The sequence below is a fragment of the Zootermopsis nevadensis genome, unplaced genomic scaffold, assembly GCF_977971745.1.
Source record: "Zootermopsis nevadensis isolate Lab colony 2312 unplaced genomic scaffold, Znev_1.0 Znev_ptg000016l, whole genome shotgun sequence".
Classification (NCBI taxonomy): domain Eukaryota; kingdom Metazoa; phylum Arthropoda; class Insecta; order Blattodea; family Termopsidae; genus Zootermopsis; species Zootermopsis nevadensis.
In genome coordinates this window covers 7,309,614-7,330,149 of record NW_028259148.1, presented here as the reverse complement: position 1 = coordinate 7,330,149, position 20,536 = coordinate 7,309,614, and the positions used below count along the sequence as shown (strand labels likewise).

At 35.3% G+C, this 20,536-nt stretch overlaps 2 protein-coding genes across 11 annotated transcripts in view; one reads left to right on the top strand and one right to left on the bottom strand.

The window, feature by feature from the left end:
- The window catches only part of GckIII (Germinal centre kinase III), a 60,436-nt gene extending 53,012 nt beyond the window's left edge, over positions 1-7,424 (top strand). For 8 of the 9 annotated variants that reach the window (XM_087349549.1, XM_087349548.1, XM_087349546.1 and 5 more), the window contains 3 exons: positions 47-328; positions 720-922; positions 2,630-3,019. In XM_087349549.1, the coding sequence (XP_087205675.1) occupies positions 47-328; positions 720-922; positions 2,630-2,672 (528 nt within the window). In that variant the 3' untranslated portion in view covers positions 2,673-3,019. The other variant, XM_022080116.2, reaches the window with a different exon arrangement.
- Positions 7,425-9,097: 1,673 nt separating this feature from the next.
- Positions 9,098-20,503, bottom strand: LOC110837694 (intraflagellar transport protein Oseg5). 2 transcript variants are annotated; one of them, XM_022080105.2, is made up of 16 exons: positions 20,303-20,503; positions 20,041-20,201; positions 19,068-19,178; positions 18,190-18,368; positions 17,421-17,510; positions 16,688-16,825; positions 16,331-16,455; positions 15,963-16,211; positions 15,523-15,686; positions 14,740-14,940; positions 13,427-13,574; positions 12,394-12,565; positions 11,749-11,871; positions 10,837-10,976; positions 9,942-10,065; positions 9,098-9,311 (listed from the first exon to the last, which is right to left on the bottom strand). In XM_022080105.2, exons 1-16 carry the CDS (start codon positions 20,395-20,397, stop codon positions 9,249-9,251), a joined length of 2,283 nt encoding a protein of 760 aa, XP_021935797.1. In that variant the 5' UTR covers positions 20,398-20,503; the 3' UTR covers positions 9,098-9,248. The 2 variants fall into 2 exon arrangements, with proteins under 2 accessions (XP_021935797.1, XP_021935798.1); XM_022080106.2 differs by lacking the exon at positions 20,303-20,503 and having other exon boundaries at positions 19,068-19,173; positions 20,041-20,180.
- Positions 20,504-20,536: the final 33 nt, after the last annotated feature.

The following is a 20,536-nucleotide window of genomic DNA, read 5'->3' as shown; positions in this document are numbered from 1 at the left end:
TTATTGCATTCACAAGTCAATTTCTGAAAGGAGGTCTGTGTTCCAGTCACGACCCCACACAGCAGCTCCAGCAGCTCCCATCGTGGACAACCGTAAGGACAGAGACAGAGAACGAGAAAGGGAGACTAAGGAAGCTCATAGTAGGGAAAAACGTACTTCGAAGGAAATGGGTCCATTGGATCATCGGGGAGAGCTTGGAGAAAGCGGAGAGAAGAAACCTGTTCAGAGGGGCCGGGATGCCAACACAAATAGCAGTAGTAGCAGCAGCAAACCCAGCCACGTGCGGTCTCCGTGTCTGTCTGGTGTTATCTACCCTCTTATTTCAGAGGTGAGTTAGAAAGATGAAGATACTGTATTCAGTCTGGTACTGTCATTTTTTGTTTACATTGTTTTGATTTTCACTTTAATATGGTTACATGGTCAGTAACAGGCAGTATGATGGATGATGATGATGATGATGATGATGATGTATCATTAATAGAGAGTGATGTGTGTGTGTGTGTGTGTGTATATGCATGCAATTTTTGCATTATAGTAAGCTTCATAAGAAATGTGACTTCCCAAATAGATAAAATTTGAAACTTATTCTTTAGTACAATGTAAAATAGGTATTTTATAGTGGATTGAACATATTCATTTGAAAGTGTAAAGGTGCTTGAATTATGTCAGTATGTGCATACAAGAATAAGTTATAAACAAAATATTTTGGTTCACTGTAGCTTCAGAGACGGCATCTTTATAATGCCCGAGGTCCCGAGTCTTCCCATAAGACAGATGCAATTGAAGAGCTAAAGAATGCATTTGAATTAGCAGAACGTGCCAGTCCAGGAATCAGTGATTTGTTTGTGCGTGAAATGGTTCAGAAGTTGTTACCTGCAGTAACAGAGACTAGAATAAAAGGTGTTATGGACAAACTTACTAGGTGAGTACTGAATATTTTGTGCATAAAGTATTTATTTTAACAGTACATTCAGAGAAGGCACTATGATACATGCTGCTTTCCATGTGCATACATAAATATAAGTTAATAAGTATATATCCTACTTTTTTATATGTATATATATATATTTCTGTTCATGATTTTTGCTAATTGTATTTCCAGTACCTGTATGTTGCCAGACATAATCTTGTTTTTTTCATTTGTGCTAGAATTTCACATGTGGTGCAGTGGTTACTAGTATAAAATAAAAAACAGACATGGAGTTCACATAGTGTCCGTGTTGTTAATTCGTGTTATATATACACACACACAAAATGAAAGAAAAAATAATGTTATAATAGTTCCAGTATTTTTCAAAGATATGAACACATTTCAAGGCTATACATTGAATAGTATTTCTGTCACTCTCATCTCAGAAGTTGTCAGGGCCATAATATTAAAATCGTTGATGGTAGGGAATTAAAAACTTGAAGGTGAACTGGCCACTGATGATAATGAAAGTTACACGATAGTCAAACTTTTGGTTCAGAGTTATATATGCAGTGACATAAGTATATCTTTTCTCCTAAAATAAGGAAAAGACAAAGATTGAACATAGTGAATATCGAAGAAGGAATATCTCATGTTTGGTTTCCTTGTGTGGAATACTTCAGAGCCATATTAAATTAATTCAGAGAACTAATGTCTAAAGACTAGCACCATATCCACTGTATGACTTGTTGATCCATAAGAGTAATATGGGGACAGCACTGTAGCTGACTCAGCAATATTCAATTCATCCCATTTCTTATGTTTGCCAATTTCTGTTAAGATCTAAGACACTTCTCATTATTAAGGTTTCTGTTTATAATATAGGCTAACAAATTAAAATTTGAGTTCATATAAATCCTTTATCTGTAAATGAGGTAAGACACTGGATTAATTAAGAGGGTCACAAATTCAGCTGCTGGATATCCAAGAAATTGACTGTGTGGAGACCAGATGTGTACAGTGAATATGAGAAAATTTGGTAAGTAAATAATATAAATAAAATTACCATCAACATGCCCTTGTTTTTATTAAAACATTAATCAGTGCACTGTATATTTCAGCCTGTATGGCCATCTTCTGGATTTTTTCTTGGTTTAACAGATGTTTGCATCCATTATACTAAGAACAGTACCTGCAGGTGTAGTGATTAACGTTTTCATTCAAACAGGTGTGTCAGTGGTAATTTCATTATGTATATTTATTTATCACTTATCACACCAGGATGCTACCCCTAAATTTATGAGAAAATTTGTTTTGTGTATGCTGCACAGTTTATTTTAAATGAGCGGCTGTAACAGAGTTATATATTTTTAAAAATTAAAATTGAATATTTTATAGTTACATGTTGAACATGGGAATTAAAGTACTGTGGCACAGGGTTTACCTCATAAGAATTTTAAGGGAAAATTGGCCATTTGGCATCAGGGATACGAAAGACAATAATCTCAAGCCTTTCTAGCCAAATAAGAGACAGAACACACAGAAAAACAGAAAATCCTTATGAAGGTGACTCTTATGAAATGTTGTTCCATGTAGTCTGGTAGAAGTTTACTGATGCTTCAGAGGTGCTTGCTGCCTTCATCATCAGGGTGATGAATAAATTGCACACAAGGATCCTGTATCTTGGTTCTCTATCTCAAACCAGTTCCTTGTCCACAGCTTGCTCATCACCCTGATGACAAGAGGCAGCAAGCACCTGTGAAACGTAAATTAACTTTACCAAACTGTACGTCACAACATCCTACAAGACATTCATGTTCATAATCGCCATCACAACAAGAAAAACTTAATTCTCGCAGCCTGTCAGACCCTTAGTCCAGGAACATGTTTTTGGATAAGTTCCATGGATTGCAGCTTTGAGGTCTTTCCTCATCCTACACCATGCCACTGCCATGGTTTGGAGGTTCTGCATTGGCCATCATCTTCAACACCTTACCATCAGGAACAAATAGAAATATGACCAGTAAATGCTTTTTGGATTCTTTCATTATGGCCAAACAGGCAGATGTTGATGCAGTAGCGGTGACATCAGTAATAGTGACTATTTCATTGCAGGGACACGTCATAGAAGAACAGACTGCAGTGAGGTGAAGTGTTGCAAAAACTCAGGACCTCCCTTGTACAGCAGTTGGTGTCATTTTTATAAATACGTTCCTTGTATTATTAAGTGATGGAATTACAATTTCGTGGTTATTCTGAAATTGTCTTTGGATGGAGTTACAATTTTGTGGTTATTCTGAACTTGTTTTTGTTACTGTATGCCAGTTTCTGACTGGCAGCATGGCTGAAACAGAAATAAATGCAAAGTGCCAGTTATTTCACATAACTATAAGGAAGATTTCTTTGTGCAAGGAGAGAGATGGTATTTCATATCAAGGCATAAGGCACAATGTGATACGTGGAATAGGTATTTCAGTTCTGTCATGAACTGTAGATTTGGGAATAAATTCTATAGTACTGGCCATGACAGGTCAAGGTCATAGATGTGATCTTTCTAAGTTTTACCCATCCAGTAGGCACTAGTATTTTATTTGCATAACATTATTAGCATTTGTTAAACATCATTTTTATTTTCTAAAGTGTAAAAAATGTTCATTATTGTATGGCCTATATTTATGACTATTACATCTTCTTTATGGCCTGCCAAGACCAGCGTTCTTAATTTTGCAGGATGAGGAACTTGAGAGAGAACTATAGTAATGCCACCATGATGAGAAGTCACATATGAAAACTTAGCTGCAGAGATTATGGGATTCTGGTGTTACTCTCAAACACACAAGAACAACAGAATCTAAATATCTTAGTTTCATTTCCTAGTAGAGGTTGATATGAGTCAAGAGTGTATATTCATAACTGCATTAATAGCAAAGAATTATAAAACATTGATATAAGTGCTTGGTTATAGCTAGAGCTAAGGGATCAGGGAAGAAGTACTGTATTCATCTGTAAGGGAGGCAGTGTTGAATTTAAGCCACCTCCTGCCAAGAATTGAGTGAACAGTTACTGGATGCTGTTTACTATATTTATTCTTTACAATAAAAATATACAAATCATATCTTAAATGACTGGCCTCAAAAAGCGAGATTGATTCTTTACTGTAGAAACAGATTTAAATAGTAAGTTACTTTGTCGGTGGTCTTGTGGGTTGTGACACCATGCAGATTTGTAGGTGGGTACCAGTGTTTCAAAGAAACATCTGAAAAATAGTGTTGTGTTGCTGTGAAATGTTGGTACCCACCTACAAGTCGACGCAGTGTCAAAACCCAGAATATCTGCTGTCAGTATCTTCACCTCTGTGAGAACCCCAAACAATTTGTATGATTTGAATTCAGAGTGACATTCACTTTTAAGTTCAGAAATAGGAAAATTAATCTTACCTTCCCTTTGGTAAATCCACGATAGAGAAGCAGCAACTATGTTCTATTGCTTCTCTGCTCACTTTTGTTATATACACGAGTGCAATTTAATTATTATGAGAATATTTAATTGCTTTTTGTTCTTACAAAATTTGTATAAGCATAATTTGCTGCCTTTTTTCTTTTACAAGGACATTCAGAAGCTGTTGCTGTTTGAGATAATGCAAAAATATTTCCTTGATGACACAAAAGACTTCCTACTTTAACAGGTGTGAATTGTAAGAATAAATATAGTGTTGCAGCTAATTTAATGTATGTTGTAGACTTCCTCCAGCACCAGTAATGTATCTTTAGTTTAGTCAAGTAGAAGATCATTTTCCTGGTACTATAGTACACAGTCATTATCAGTCACCTTACGTAGACTCACAGTATGAATTTCTTTATTAACTGTCTGCTGCCATACTTAGCTAGGTCACATATCATAAAGTTGGTGCAGTTTTATGGAATTCTGAAAGTCTGGAAGGATATATACTGTGTGTGAAAATTGTGTTCAGTAGTTATTACCACTAAATCTTTTATACTGAACATGTTATTAGAATTTCTTTCTGTTAACTGTCCCACTGAATGAAAATAATGAACCAGTGGTTTAACTTCCATATTTATATTTGTTGATTTTTGCCCTCTGCCACTATTAGAATGCTAACTGGATGAGTGTGTATATATTGTACATGTAGAGTGGATACTTTTAGCAAGACTTGTCCATATTTTTTCTTGATTACAAGAATGTATTTTTTTAGATATGTATATACATATAAATATATATATAGAAATCTATATATAATTGTTTGGTAGTCTTGAATCCATATGTGCTACTATCTGACTGCAGTTCTAGAATCTGTGACATTTGTTTTTGAAATGAGGAGTTGTTAACCAACATTTACAAGTTGAGATCACAAGTGTTAGCAAATTGTTGACGTGCTCTTCCTTGTTGTGGAATTATAGTTCGTTCCCCTCTTTATTCCTTTCCTCTTTCATAGCAAGACCTATAAGAATAACAAGCACCTCATGTCACTGTTTCATACTGAACTTGAGTTTCACTGAAATATATGCAGATGATTTTTTATTTACTAATTTTCAGCTGTCATCAAATAATAGAAAATATATGTAATAAAAATATTCTGATTATTTTCATATCACATTTGTATCAGTAAAAAAGCAAGAAATATTATTTTGTCTGTTAGTAATTCCAAATGAAGAGTACAAATACGCTCAGTATATCATTTTTATTTGGTCATTATATAATGTATTTCTGTGAAATATTGACAAGTTGAGGGAGGATTTGTAGAGAGCAACAGAAGTGCAGATTAAATGAACATCATTGTATTGTTGATATTCCTCTCTCCTCTGTGCCCTTCAGTGTTTGGTTTGCTAGCGTGATGCAGAAGATGAGCGCACTCTGCAATGTTAAGTTACAGGAAAGGCGCTGGTATATGTAGAAAAACATATTACAAATATTATAGAGGGGTACATATATATAGTATTATCTTCATGTGTCAGCAGAAATGGAATTTCTCAGAAAATGCCTCTTCATGAAGAATACTGTATTTCCTCAATTGTAAGACACACCCTTGATTTAGTAATGTTTTCAGAAAAAAATCATATAATAGGAATTTTCAATATTCAAACAAAACATCTTTGCATTAATACTTTCAGAATCTTCTTTGTTGTTAACTTTGTGATATGGACATGAATATTTTTATTGTACTTTAGTTATGCAATATAATTTTTCAACATTCTTAGATGCCATCAAATGTAAGACACCCTGGTTTAATTAATTTGAAATGTGAAAAGAGTGTGCCCTAAATTCAAGGAAATACAGTAATATTTGTATAGCATGCTCAGCATTGGATGTAGGATTTCTGGGTGATAGCACTACATAGATGTAGGTGGTATTGCCAATGTTTCAGATATCTGAACTGTCTCCACTACAAGGGGAAGTTGTCAATACAGCATACATATACGTAGTGCCATAATGCATAAACAGTATCCACATTGGCATTGTAAATTTAAGTTTGAATATTTTCAACTGAAATAGTCCTTGCATTTATAAATTATGAGTAGAAGAATATTTTGATTCATTACAGAATGTGGCAGAAGATAAATGTATTTTCTTCTCATGCAGCCACCTACACTGTACTTCATTATTGCCATGTAGTTTACATTTTAATTAAATTCCTCTCTTCCTATTAAAATGACTGACTTTGTCTTCCTAGAGTATGGTTGAAATGGCTTCAGTAGTCTTTATTACTGATGTAGCAGATTGTGGGCTCACTTCTGTGTCATGGTGGGTAGCTAGAACTGGCTGCAAACTGGTGATACTTGTGTCTTGTGAAATAATGAATCACTTTCCAGTATTACTGTATGCATGTGATAACCCAACTAATATGCCACATTCTGCCCCCAGAAAGTGCCAATGCGTTGTTTCTTTTGTGAATGTCTGAAAAAAAGTGTTAGTTAAGTTTAACACTAATGTAAATATAGTAATTGACTATCATATGAGTAAGTAATAGTATAAATCCTTAAGATGCAGTTACAAGATATTTCAGTTACTAGGTGGTTCACATAAAAAGTGGTGAATGTTTCATATGTGAATTAAAAGAAAAAAGGATTTATCAATTACTGTGATAAAAGTGCAAACAATACAGGTTTATCTAACTTTTGGTTTCAACCATTACAGTTCCCCTACCCCACAAAAACTAACAGTTGATTTAGCAAATTTTTTCCTGTGACTTTCAGTGGGATACTGGGAAAGGTAAGATTGATATGTTTCATCAAGACAAATGCTTTAATATTAAATGTTGAAACATTGTACACTAATGATTGTTGAATTTTAATTGTTTACATTTTTCTCTGTAGAAGATATTCAAGTACTTGTACTTGTAGCATATTTCGTGATTGTGGATTTTAACCTTTGTACAGTTCATTCATGGGCAATGAACTATGTACATTGAATGAATACATGCAGCATACATTAATAATTAAATATGTAAGATCTGGTTGTACAGACATAATACAATAAAAATAAGTAACTGATATAATCATCATCCTTCCCACTGTTAGACCTATTGTCAGAGCTCATCCTTCAACATTTCTTTCCAATGTCTTCTGTATTGTTCAGTAAATTATGTTTGTTAAATTTATAGTTCTGGCATATTTTTTTCATTTATTTTATGGCATAAAAATGTGTATGTATCCAGCAGTCGTCTTCATGAATAACAGGGACATCCTTGTAATCCTGGGGTCCCAGGTTCGATTCCCGGCGGTGCCCGAATTTATAACTTGTGTTGGGCAAGGCTGTGATCTAGGCAACACAAAGTTTTCCTCCGGTGATTCCCCAGTTTCTCTGTGGCATCCCAACAATTACTCCATACACACAGAAGGCAATGACAAACCACTTCTGTATCACCTGCCTAAAAAACATATATGAACAGGTCCCAGTCCGAGAAAAGGATGGAAGGATCCTGTTCATAATATGTTGCCAACCTCCTGTAAAGGAGACAGCGTAATAAAGAAGAAGAACAGGGACATGCCTAACACTGATCCAAGAAGAAAAGTTGCTAAACTTTAATGTGACAGAAGCTTCATTAAAATGAAACAAGCCAGCCTGCCTGCCTTCGCCCGAGCGTGTTGAAGTGAAATTGCAATTAAAGTGCTGCTTCCATCCCCATCTACGTCCATCTGTAAAGGAGCATTTTTGGCAAAACAGAATGGATGGTTGAGCATTACTTCATGTCGCATTAAGCAACACTGAACCTTATCTGGATAAACATTGCTCACGGAAACAAGCACAGAGGCCACATTAGGTAAGTAAGTTAAGATTACTTTTCTCTCCTTTTACTGACTCGAAGGTATGGTTGATTTCTGACAACTTGATTCATTTTAAGTCTGTATGAGGGTTAAGGAACATTAATGCTAACATTGGCAATACATGTTATTAACTATAAGTACTTACTGAAGTTTCTTTAATAATAATTCATTTACTCCCCTCTTGTGCAAGGTAAGGTCAGCTAATTGAAAATTATCATATTTAGATGTGCTAGTAATAATTTAATTTATCATTATTTGTACTGCAAATTATGAGGTAGATTGGGTTGCAATCCTGCTTTGTGAATCAGGAAAGGTTAGGAACCACAAATGTATATGACCTGAGGATATTTCAACCCAAGAGGGAAGAAATAACAGGAGATTGGAGAAAACTGCATAATGTGACATTTCATAGTTTGGCTCTTTAACAAATATTGAGATAATCACATAAAGGAGGATGAGGTCAGTAAGACATTTAGGACCCATGGGAGATAAGAAATGCATAGGTTAGAATCCTGAAGGGAAGATATGACTTTGAAGACCAAGGAATGGATAAGAGGATAATATTAACACGAATAAAATCCTCTGAGGCCATCAGCTGAATTAAGGGGTCAAAAGACACCAATCATACCTGAAGATGGGGATTAAATGGTTCCTGAAACATTGGTTTCTTTTCATCACCATGTGGATTATGGCCTAAGAAGGCAATTAGGTTTGCTCACTGTGAAGCTGTAAATTGTCATATTAGAATAGAAAGAAATATGTAAGAGGGTGTGGGCTGGATTCATCTGGCTCAGGTTAGGAAAAAACAATGATGCTTCTTAAAGTTCCATAAAAGGCAGGGCATTTCTTGATTAGCCAGGTAAATATTTGCTTCTCAAGAAGCACCCTGCTGAAAGTAGGTTAGTTAGTTTATATGGTGTTATTTCTTTATTTTTCTTTTTGAGAAAGTGATTTTCAGTGTACAGTGCAAAATGGTAGTCTTTTATGTGCAGTATATAATATTACATTATAATGTGCTGTTTACTTGTGTTGTATCTTTCTGGAACTTCATCTTCTTATAACTCCCTTTGATATTCCATTTGTATCTTATGTGCTATTTTTTCTGCATCTAGTTCCACCTACACAAAAGATAAATACACATTAACAGTACATATAGGAATTAAAGTGGTAGTATGAGTCTCTTAAAGCCTCCTACTTTAATTACACTCTGTGTGTAGGAAATACCATTTTCAAATTTAGGATAAGTTACTTGTCATTTAGTCTTAAAGTTTTGGTTTAATTTCTTTAATATACTGATAGTTGCACTAATGTTGATCACTGTAGCTGAATTAACTTTAAACCTAGAAACAATCAATTTGGGTATTTTAGTTTATTTACTGATGAAAACAGGTGCATTTCATGAAGGCATTGTTCACATTGAGACTTACTTACTATCTAATCCCTAAAAGATGGTGGAGCAGTATTCACAAATACAGTTTTATTAATCAAAAATAATTCCTGTAAAAACTGAAGATTCTGGAAAACAAATTATGGTAATGAGTCCTCATGACAAAGCGTGTCTGATGGAGAAAGTTAGATTTCATAAAAACTTACACTGATTGCCACAACTGAGTGTTTGTGATTTCTTCTGTATTTAGAAGGTACCGAATTTAAATCTCCACCCAGAGACTCGCTATCCTCACTCCAATCTTTTAGGATCTTCAGCAATTATGAGAGTACTAATCTCATGGTCTATAAAGGATTCTTACCTCATCTTTAAACTGTAAAAATTTCTGATTTGTTTCTGGCTTGTCAAATGCATCCAGATACTTTTTGCGAAAGAAGAGAACTGTGTCTACATGTGTTTTGTGCTTAATGGCTAGTTCCAATGCTCTGCAACATTCAAAACACATAATGTGATATAAATAAATTGCCATTGTGTATGTTCATCTTTCCCATTTGCCCAGTGAAAAGTGAACTTTGTTTCATTGCATGTGCTTATTTGCTCTTTCCTTTCAGCCCTTCTGATGATGATGTAAGTATAGTCTTGAGGCTTATAAATAGGCAGTTTTATATCCTTTATATACTTTAAATATGTATTAGCAATGCTTGTTGAAATTCAATGGGAATCCAAAATAAATATGGTTTTCTACAATGCACCATTAAGAAATGATTTAAAATGTTTCCTATAATGTACCAACTTTTGAAACATCTTGTGCCTGACTTTCACAACAGAAAAAATTAATAATCTTCTTGGGTTTGCCTTGCCAAGAGTAACTTTTCTTTTGTACTCTGTAATTTCCTCTATGATACAACAAAATAAGATGCACAACTTTGACAATTTATTGTCACCAAATACACAGTTTCTTAGAAAACATTTGTTAAGATTTATTTACAAGTGTTCAATATCCCTGCCACTGGTTACACATCAGACATCCACATGTTACTCTAATTCATTCATTCAACATTATGGCGACATAAAGTGGCAGTATGAACGGTACCATGCAGTACCGTTTCTCTGACTGGATCTGCCCACTTCTTCCACCCACTAGTCATATGAGTACTATTTGGAAGGAAAAATACTTTTATATTTATGATACTATTACAACAGTATTGAACATTCTGGTTCTGTTAACAGAATTAGTTATTTAGTTGGTGTGTTACCTGTTCCAATTGTGTAAATTCAAATTAGTGATAATGGATCGAAACACCAGTCCATTCTGTAGTAATATGCTCTCTGCATCTTGCACATTGCCACCAAGTAGCGCCATCTCTGCTAACTGTGCTGCATGTTGCGGAATTTCCTGTAGCAATAAAAGGTATATTAACTGAGAAAGCCAATACCTCTTTAAAGGAAACTGCAGACACTTTTACAAAAGGCTGTTGCTACAAAGACATTTTCAAACATTCGCTTCTGAAATAAGAAATGAAGATAATATAATTTTTACAGTTTGTACCACATGTTTGTGGTCTATTTTATGTCACAGCATGCACTATACATATACATACTGTGTGCATAATACCATGTGGAAGCTGGTAATTATTTTGCCCCACTACTTTTCCCTTCACCAATTTGTAATATCTCATTCTTCTTGAACTGTAAATATTTATTGATTTGTTAATTCTAAAGAATGACTTATTATATCGATTCATGGCAAGAAATGAGTTTTACTGTTATAATAGTAAGGAGTAACTTTATCTGCAACTAGGCATAACAAATATGAGGCCTGTATTAATATTTTCAATTTCCTGTTGATTTCAAAGGGCTGTTCTGCTAGACTTTAATAATTTGCTTTAGGCTGTTTGTTGATTTGTGATAAATGTCTTAAGTCATGTTAGCAAATAGATTCTGAGCAATTACAGCAAGTCAACTGTGAATCAGTAATGCTGTTGCATGCTAGTTGATATCATTAACGACCAGAGTCGTATCTATAGAACATAAGTCTTATGATTTGAGATTTTCACAGAGAAGACAGACATCTTCATCCAGAAATTTCTTTAAAAATATCCTGTACCATAAATATGCTACTGGGCATTAATGGGTGAAATAAAGCAAGTTTCTATATAGAATATCACCTTAATGTGTTGTATGTAAGTAACTTTGTCGGTCTCGTCAATAGCCGCATAAGCTTCCTCTGCAGTAGTCATGTCTTTTGCATGTGTTGCCATGGCTGCAAGACATGCCCATAAGGTGGAGTCCTGAAACAGTAACTCAGTATTCCCAAAACATTCAGCTAGTTTTTAGTTCCTAGTTATTACAATGAAATCTGTAACATAACAATCCATCATTTATACAAGTAAGGGTTCTAAGTTTTTGACTTAAAATTAATTAATAATGTACTTGATTGCTATGATTTATTGTTTTGTTCTAATGTGTGTAAGTTGCAAATGCAATCGCTTATTTATGCTAGATGTGTTAACAATTTTGAACCTAAAGTTAAGTGATTTTTAATTGTACGGAGAAAATACACTATGTGTATGCTTTTCAGACAAACAGTAATTATACATTCTGTTTCGAATATCATAATTAATTTTTCAACTGATTTTCGTATCAATTCCATGTAGAAAATTTAAGAGATTTTGTTGATAATATACAATTGCAGTTTAAACGAATACTTGCACAAATATAACGTGCATTAAAAAAGTTCCCTACTAAAACTCAGACTTGCATATTTAATGTATGTCTTGCCAATTCATGGACACTTTAAACCTTGTAAATACCTTGATAAACCTACAGAGACGCAGTGCATCATCCCACCGAGAGGAAGTTGCATAGCCATGAAGAACAGAATGAAATGGTGATACACTGCTGGTCACAAGAGAACCATCCAAACGTCTTACACCCAGATGATTTCCATCAAATGATACCACCACAGGATTTTTACCAAATTCACTGGAATTAAAAGGTATGTACAAATTAAATATTATAATTCCACAAGCTTCTTCCTTTAAAATTGTAATACATGAAACCCCAACTCTTAACTCTGTTCTTCTGCTTGTTCATACTTCTACTTGTTTCTTTTTAATAACTCATTTCTTAAAGGAAATGAATTTAAAAAACCTACACATATCAACTGTGTAACTAGAACAAACTGTAAGAAGTTATCTTTTTATAGAATAAGCAAATGTATGCTATATGTGAACTCATGCACGCGCATATATATCATTTTTTTAACAGTATGACTTAAATAATGTAGGCACACAAGAAATCTACCATCACGCATTTCGCTGGTGAACCCCTACAAACAATTTACGTATTGCATATGTGTTTGTATACAATAGTTGGCAATCAATGACAGGAATATGTTCTATCGTTATATGAAATAGTCCAGATACATGAGGTAGGAAGGAGAATTTTAACAGATTAACCTATTCACAACAATTGAGTGCACACATACATGCACTATGATAGCAACATAAGGGGTATGTTGCACCTCATAAATTCTCTGATATCCAAGTCACAGAAATATGACCACTACATCTGACATGTTGGAAATTACACTGTGAATGACCTTTTGAAACCACGAATCATTTAGTCACCTGATGATCTGTGGGATTCTTTTTTCTGTAACATTCAAGAAAACAGACATACTTCTGGATACTCATGGATGTATGATTTCAGTGATATATTTTTTCACTCATCCACAAATTTTCATCAGAGGGGAGAAACATACATTCAGTTATTAAACTACATATTTATATTTAACTCTTATTTGGGGTTATCCATTTAATAAATCATACCAAAGTAATTTACCTGGCATCTTTATGGATAACAGTTTTCTTCACTAAACGTTTATCCACATACAGTACATTTGGATAGTACCAGACAATAAGGTTGGTGTCTTGCACTGCTGCTAACATGTTTGTATCACTGTTCCAACACAGGGACTGGATCATTGACCCTAAAAGATGAACAGGCGTATACATAATCTATTTCCCCTTATAGAGAAGAATAAGATAAGAGATTAATGCTTCAGATTCATTTACTCATACACACATTTGTAAGGGACGAAGTAACTAACTCCATGGAGCGGAATCCTGTACTTGTGAAGCCATAGTCACTCAGCTATATCAGTAAAGAAATTCCCTGCCCTTTATAGAACCCATGTCCACTAGAGCCTACCACTGGATCCTATTATTCTTCTTCTAGCACAGTCTCTCTGTGTTATATATTGGTTGATGGACAGAAAGTCTCCAGTATCTTCTGTTGCCCTACAATTTCTCCTTTTTGAGCTCTTCTGATGTCTTCTAGTACCTGGCTGAACCGTCCTGTTTTGGATAATGTCAAAAGCCTCTTTCCTTTAATTTAAATTCTGATGCATTTCTTGATATAATTCTTCTATCCATTCTGTTTGTATAACCAAACCCATGTAGTCATTTCTCTTTTAATTTTATTGTAGTGAATGCAACTTTTAGGCAGTCTGTACTCTTTTCTTTCATTGACAGTTGAAATTTGAGGGCATTCTTATGGAAATTAGGTGATTCAAAATCATTACTTTATTTTTATTATTTAATTTTGGTAATATACATTGTTGGATTATATTTGCATATTGAATTATATAATCAGGAAAGAGGCCATGGTTTTTTACATCTCTAAGATCACTAGGAGAGCAAGTAATGTTATGTATAAATGATGATCTGTATCACTAGCAAGATCTTTGTCTTTCCTCTCAGATGCTGTGATGTACAGATGTGATCAGACAAACCATCTTGCTACCAGTGGTAGCTACAGTACTAGGTCTTTGAGATGAATCATTCAGACTGAAGCAGTTATGTGATACTTTGCATCATGCTTGTAGGTAAGTGAGCTCATCCTCTGATTTAGGAATTGGAAATATGGTTTTGAACAAGTATTAACAAATTCTGGATTCTAACTCATATCTGTGCCTATGTCTCCCAAATGTCATCAATTCAAGATTCTGAGTAAATTACTGAAATATTGTACTAATACCCTAATTGTAACAGTAAAATTTAGCCAGAGGGCATATTTTTGCCATTGACAGTGAAAGAAATAAGACTGAAGTTTTCCTGCCTGTGATATGAATCTCAAAACAAAATGTAACTAACCCAATTTACACAGTCTCTTCATAGTGGCAGAGCCTCTTATGTTGGTAAGGTACAAGTCTCTGTTTCTGTCGACTAGAGCAAGCTGCCGTTCGCCTGGTGACCCAGCTTGGTTCAAGGCTAGTTCAACTACACCACCTCTGTGTTTTATAGGGGGGGCATCAACTAGTGACCGTGCTGTTCCCAGTTCAAACAAATGCACCACTGAAACAGAGAAATCTGGATCACATAACTATCATCTTGACAGCAGTGTGATAAACACTTGCAGCTTTACTTACATGTACATACATAATCCAAAACAGAAAGGCTTCTTTCTTTGCTTTTCTGTAATTTCACATCAAACACTTATCAAAATGGGCATAGATGTCAAGGGGAAAAAAAAGAGTAATGGGGATGGAAGCAGTTATTACCTACATTTAGGAGCTATCTTGACACAGATGTCATGGTGCCAAATAAACCTACTAAAACCTGTTAGAATCTTCCAATTCATGTGCATCATTGCAGATTTTTATTACCAATGTAAATTCCCAATGTGAGTACCTGCCAGATTCAATTAGTCACTTCATAATTTGTATACTATTATCAAGGAACATCTACACACATTCACTTGCTGATAGATTTCTAACTGTTCCCTTAGTGCCAGAAATATCCCTGCCTTGTGCAACACATGATGTTAAGTGTAGGATAATGTACAATTATAGCTAAAGTTAGAATTTTCAAGTTTTTAATTACCAAAAATTAATGCCTAACAAAACTTTTATTGAATATAACTAATTTTTAACATACACTTTTCATCTGTTTGGTCTCTCACTGCTATGGTATCAGAGCTGATACTGACACATGCTGGGTTCACGATCTCTGGCTGCATCCCTTGCCACCTTGGAGAGCACAGCAAGCGACCCTCATAACTGTACAGACTCAAGCTAGACTTCTCCATCAGCAAGAAATGCCTGTTCCAAACATAAATAAGACAATTGGAATGAAAGTATGTCACAAAGTATAACTAACCAATAAACTACATGAAGCAGTCATCCAGAAGCACATAGTCACTCACCTACTCAAGAAATACCCTGTGTTTCATGGAACCCAAAAGTTCACTGCGATGCTCAGAATAATGCACCATAAGACTATCCAGAGTCAGATGAATCCAATCTGCATCCTCACACCTTTGTACTTAATTTTAATATTAACCTCCCATCCATATGCAGTTACTCTAAGAAACTAACCTCTCAGCCAGAAGTAGCATGCAGACAGAACCTTCACGCAGGTCAAATATGACTGGAGTGTTCCAGTTCTTTGTAGTGTATATGTGGCACTGTGATGGAGTGACCACCACCAGATGGCCATAGCCCAACGCCACCTTAATAACACGATCAGGAAACTCCAGTTTCTCCCAGGCATCATTGCTTACATTCCGTACACTGATACTCCTGCGACTGGTCATTATCACCTCATAATTCCTCCATTCCAATCGCCTGACAGAAGGAATGACCCATTAACAGTAAACAAACAAACACACTGTAATTTAATCTAGAACCTATATACATTGTATGGTGATAGGTTGCAAACATGCTAGTTCAAGAACTGTACATACCGTTCAATGATGTGAGCAAAGATTACATGTCCATTGCCACAAGCCCCAGCAACTTGGGTTCCATCACTTGACCATGCAATATTGAATATACTGCCAGTGTAGGGTTTCTCCAGAGAATGTGACCACTAAGGATTCAGATATAAATAATGTAAGTTCATAAGAGACATAGTTTCAGCCTTTAATACCTGCCATCAAACTCAAAAGAAATATGTAAAGGTTCAACAAAATTTAGTGCAGGTTTAGCATACAAAATTCTCATTAAAATGAATCCCATAGCCTTCAATGTTGGTACATGCAAAGTGACAGACATGAAAAAATACTTGCTTTTCAAAGTGCACGTTAAAGTTAGTCACTAACCCCAGCCTTGTCACAAAGTCTCAATGTGTTGTAGGAACCAACAGCAAACAAGTCTCCACTTGGTGCCCAGGAAACTGATGTAATTGGGTAATCATGGGGCTGACTGGAGTACAACTGCCTGCCATAGATGTCCCACACCTATAAGGATAGCACTGTACAAGTTTGCTATGTCCAAAGGAATATAGAAAGGTAAGAAATATATTACACTGGCTCACAAGTGATTTTTGCCAGGCATAAATTTCATCCTGTGATCCTCACCTTATACTGACAAACAGAATTCAGAACCCTTACTGTACTATGTGATATTCTGACAGTTGCACATTTGCATGTAGGAAATCCATGGTGTGGAAGGACTGCTTGACCTTGCTTTTTGGTGTATCAAAATTCTAACTTTGTCAGAAGTGACAGATTGAGGAAATTATTTCTTCTATCCACATATATTCTTGCCCATTTGAAAGTGATTTGTTTGGCATGAAAGACAAGTGCATTGTCCCTACTCTGATCACAGAGTCATAGCACTATTGAAATTAATTAATTAATTTCTTCAAATTACAGACAAATGAATTGACATAGGATTTGTGGTGAGTACAATCAATAAAATCTTTTCGGGCAATCAGCTGCGTTTAATGGTTACCGTAGTAGTACCGTGGTTTACTACGGTAACCAGTTAACACGGCTGATTGCCCAAGAAGATTTTATTAAATAAATTGACGTTTCTAAAAAATTAACTTACTCTGTATCGACAATCCTCGCCTCCAGATATGATGAGATCATTACTTCGGTTCCATGCAACTTTCAATATGAGGCCATCATGTGCCTTCCACTAAAATAAAAAATCCCTCTTTAAATACAAATTACACTGCAATCACATATCTGCACAAAATTCAAACCACATTATTTTAGATTAGGTAACAAACTTGATATGACAAGATACAGTCAAACCCTTATACAGCATCCCCCCCATATACTGCCACTCTCACATTGCACCCAAAAAAGCCTTGGAACAGAAATTCCCTATTCAACTTCAAAGGGAACCCCCTGGTAAAGCAAAGACCCCACTAGTCATCACCTGCCAACAAATGTACTGTTAAGCATTATAATCAAGTCCAATACAGTGCCATGCCATTTGTTTCCATCATACAGGCAACTCCCTAAAATATTAAGTTGTAAGAAAACTACACCAGTGTCTGTGTTAACATATCAAAACTACTCAGGCAAGAAACCAGCAAGAGCACGTTGGCTAAGGAGTTGGGCTGTTATAGTCGATTCTTCCATAATGGAAGTGTTTCATGCATATTTTGACTAATATACAGTAAGAAAAACATGCTTGAGTTTCAATACATTTTCCAGATAACTGGTGACCAAGTAAGGCAGCTATTTATGCACAGATACAACAGATGCATATAACCCAAACACTTGCATTTATTGGGATTGAAGTCTCACTCCTTTGTGTGAAATTGTTCCTGGCTTTTGAAATACTAAAAATTATATTTGTGACTAACCTTATTTGGTTTGCTGTTTGGCGTCAAATGTTTTATAACCAACATTTTCCCATAAGTGTATAGAACTTGACTGGAGTCAGGTCCCCATGAAGCACTGTAAATTGGTGTGTCTGACTGCACAATAGTTGAGCGCAGCATTCCACTTCGAGACCAGATCTTAACTTGGCCATCTTCACCAGCTGATACAAAAAGAAAATTGAATTAACTCTCATCACTCCAGATGTAGAATCCTTGCCAATTTCTTGTCTAGATTGTTTTCTGGGGACTTTTAACAGTGATTTCAGTTTTCCCTTGTGTGTAGGGTCTCTCAGATGGTGCTGCAACTAAGGCTGTCCTTGTTAATTGTTGCTAATTTGCTTATGCTTTAATATTATTTGTAGTATCTCATGATAATGTTTTTGCAAACAAAAATAAAATTATGCTATTTATTTAAACATAAAAACAATCAGAACTCCTTAGGAAGTCAGATATAACTATATGAGGGAGAGGGGGAGGTATGCTGGTCTACAAGAGCTGGATTTCTGCTCCAAAATTTCAGATTCTTGACCAGTGAAAAGCATTTTTTATGCCTTTCCCTTCTGACAATTCTAGAACTTTCATGAACCTGGGGAATATTAGGAACAAATTGGTTTTAAGTGCATGTTAAGCTACAGTAAGCCATCATCCTACTATTAGGGGTTTCAGGTTGGCTTTGTAGATATCACCAACTCAGAAACAGAATTCTTCATCACTGCTAAGGCACGCAAAGGTCAGGAGAGCCAAACATATTATAACAGACACCAGCCACAATGATATATTTGGAGTATTGGGGTTCAAATCACTTGAAATGGCCATAATGTAATCTATATTGTAAGTAGACTTTACTGTAGATGCCTTACCAGTAAGTAACCCAGCACCATCATAACTCCAGCGCCCAGTCAGAGCAGCTCCCTGGTGTGCATCAACACTTTTCTCAATTCTACCATTCTTATTGATGAGATGAAACTTCCCTTAATGATAAAACATACAACTGTGCTTAGAAAAAACATAAAATCAGCCCATGAAAGGCCAAACCGTATGTGTTGTAGCCATTTATTGAAGTCATCAATATGTTCCAAAATTTAAATGTACAAGGACAACATAAATAAATATGAGATTCATGTCAAGGAAAGAGGATATTAAATTCAAGAAATGCCTATGAGTCTGAAGAAGGCTGTCTTCTGGGTTGTGCCATGTAGTTTGGTAGAAGTTTACCACCAGACTGCATGGTGCAACAACATAATATAAAATAATTTCCCACAAAGATTACACTGTTTCTTACAAGTGAACTGTCAGTGTTGTCATACCAAAAACTAACATGAAATTTTGTTCATTTATAGATCATGTCAAATATTATGCACATTTTTAGTTGTCTGCAAGTATGTGAAAAAGAAAAAGCCCAAGTTTGAATTTTTGTAAGCAGTATGTTTTGAAGCTGCAGTCTTCTATGCTACAGTGGAGAAAGCCAAGGAATGGATAGGGACTCTCATGTGACGATCAGGTAGGACACAGGCAAGTGGCTGTACATTGAAGCCTGGCTCCTGGAGGAAGAATCACCAAGACTGTGAACTGTTGCCAAGAACAAGATAATCACTGGGCTGATGGTTTGGGTACCATCAAGCCAAAGAAGGGGTACTCCTGTGCTGTACTGCTCTCAAAAAGTTTAATACTACTGTAACTTAATCGTGGTTTAAGGGCTTTATCCAACTATTTCATGTTACCAATATATGAGAGTCTTTCTTCTGTCAAGTACCATTAAGTACTATCGATACAAACTTGCCCAAGAAAAAAAAACATGTTAAAATTATTCCAAATGAGAGATTGCATACATACCATCAGCAGCCGTCACTAAAAGGAGATCCTGTCCTTGTTTTTTACCTATCTGGCCTCTTGGAAACCAATGTAGATCTGTAGGGTATAATTCATTTGGCAGGTTGGCCACTTGAACAGTTTCTTTTGTTACCAGGTTCCATTTCAAAATAGCATGGTCATCTCTAGAATATAAACAGTGGACACCGAATATATATCAAGCCATCTAGGGATACCTCAGTAATATTGCAAATAGTTTTCGACATTAGTATTTGAAGCAACGAACCCACAAGAATAAACTTCTTCAGTATTGCTCCACCCAACACAACCTACAAGATCTGAATGTTTAGGTTCCTTTAAAAGAGAAGTTTTAAATCTCATACTTTACAAACGTCAAATGACAAAACAATCCTAACAATGTTTGTATTTTTATTATTTTCTGTGAGTTTATACGCACTTGTCAAAGTAATCAACTGCTGCCAACTATTTCAGTGCAGTGAAATGAAATGGTATAAAATTC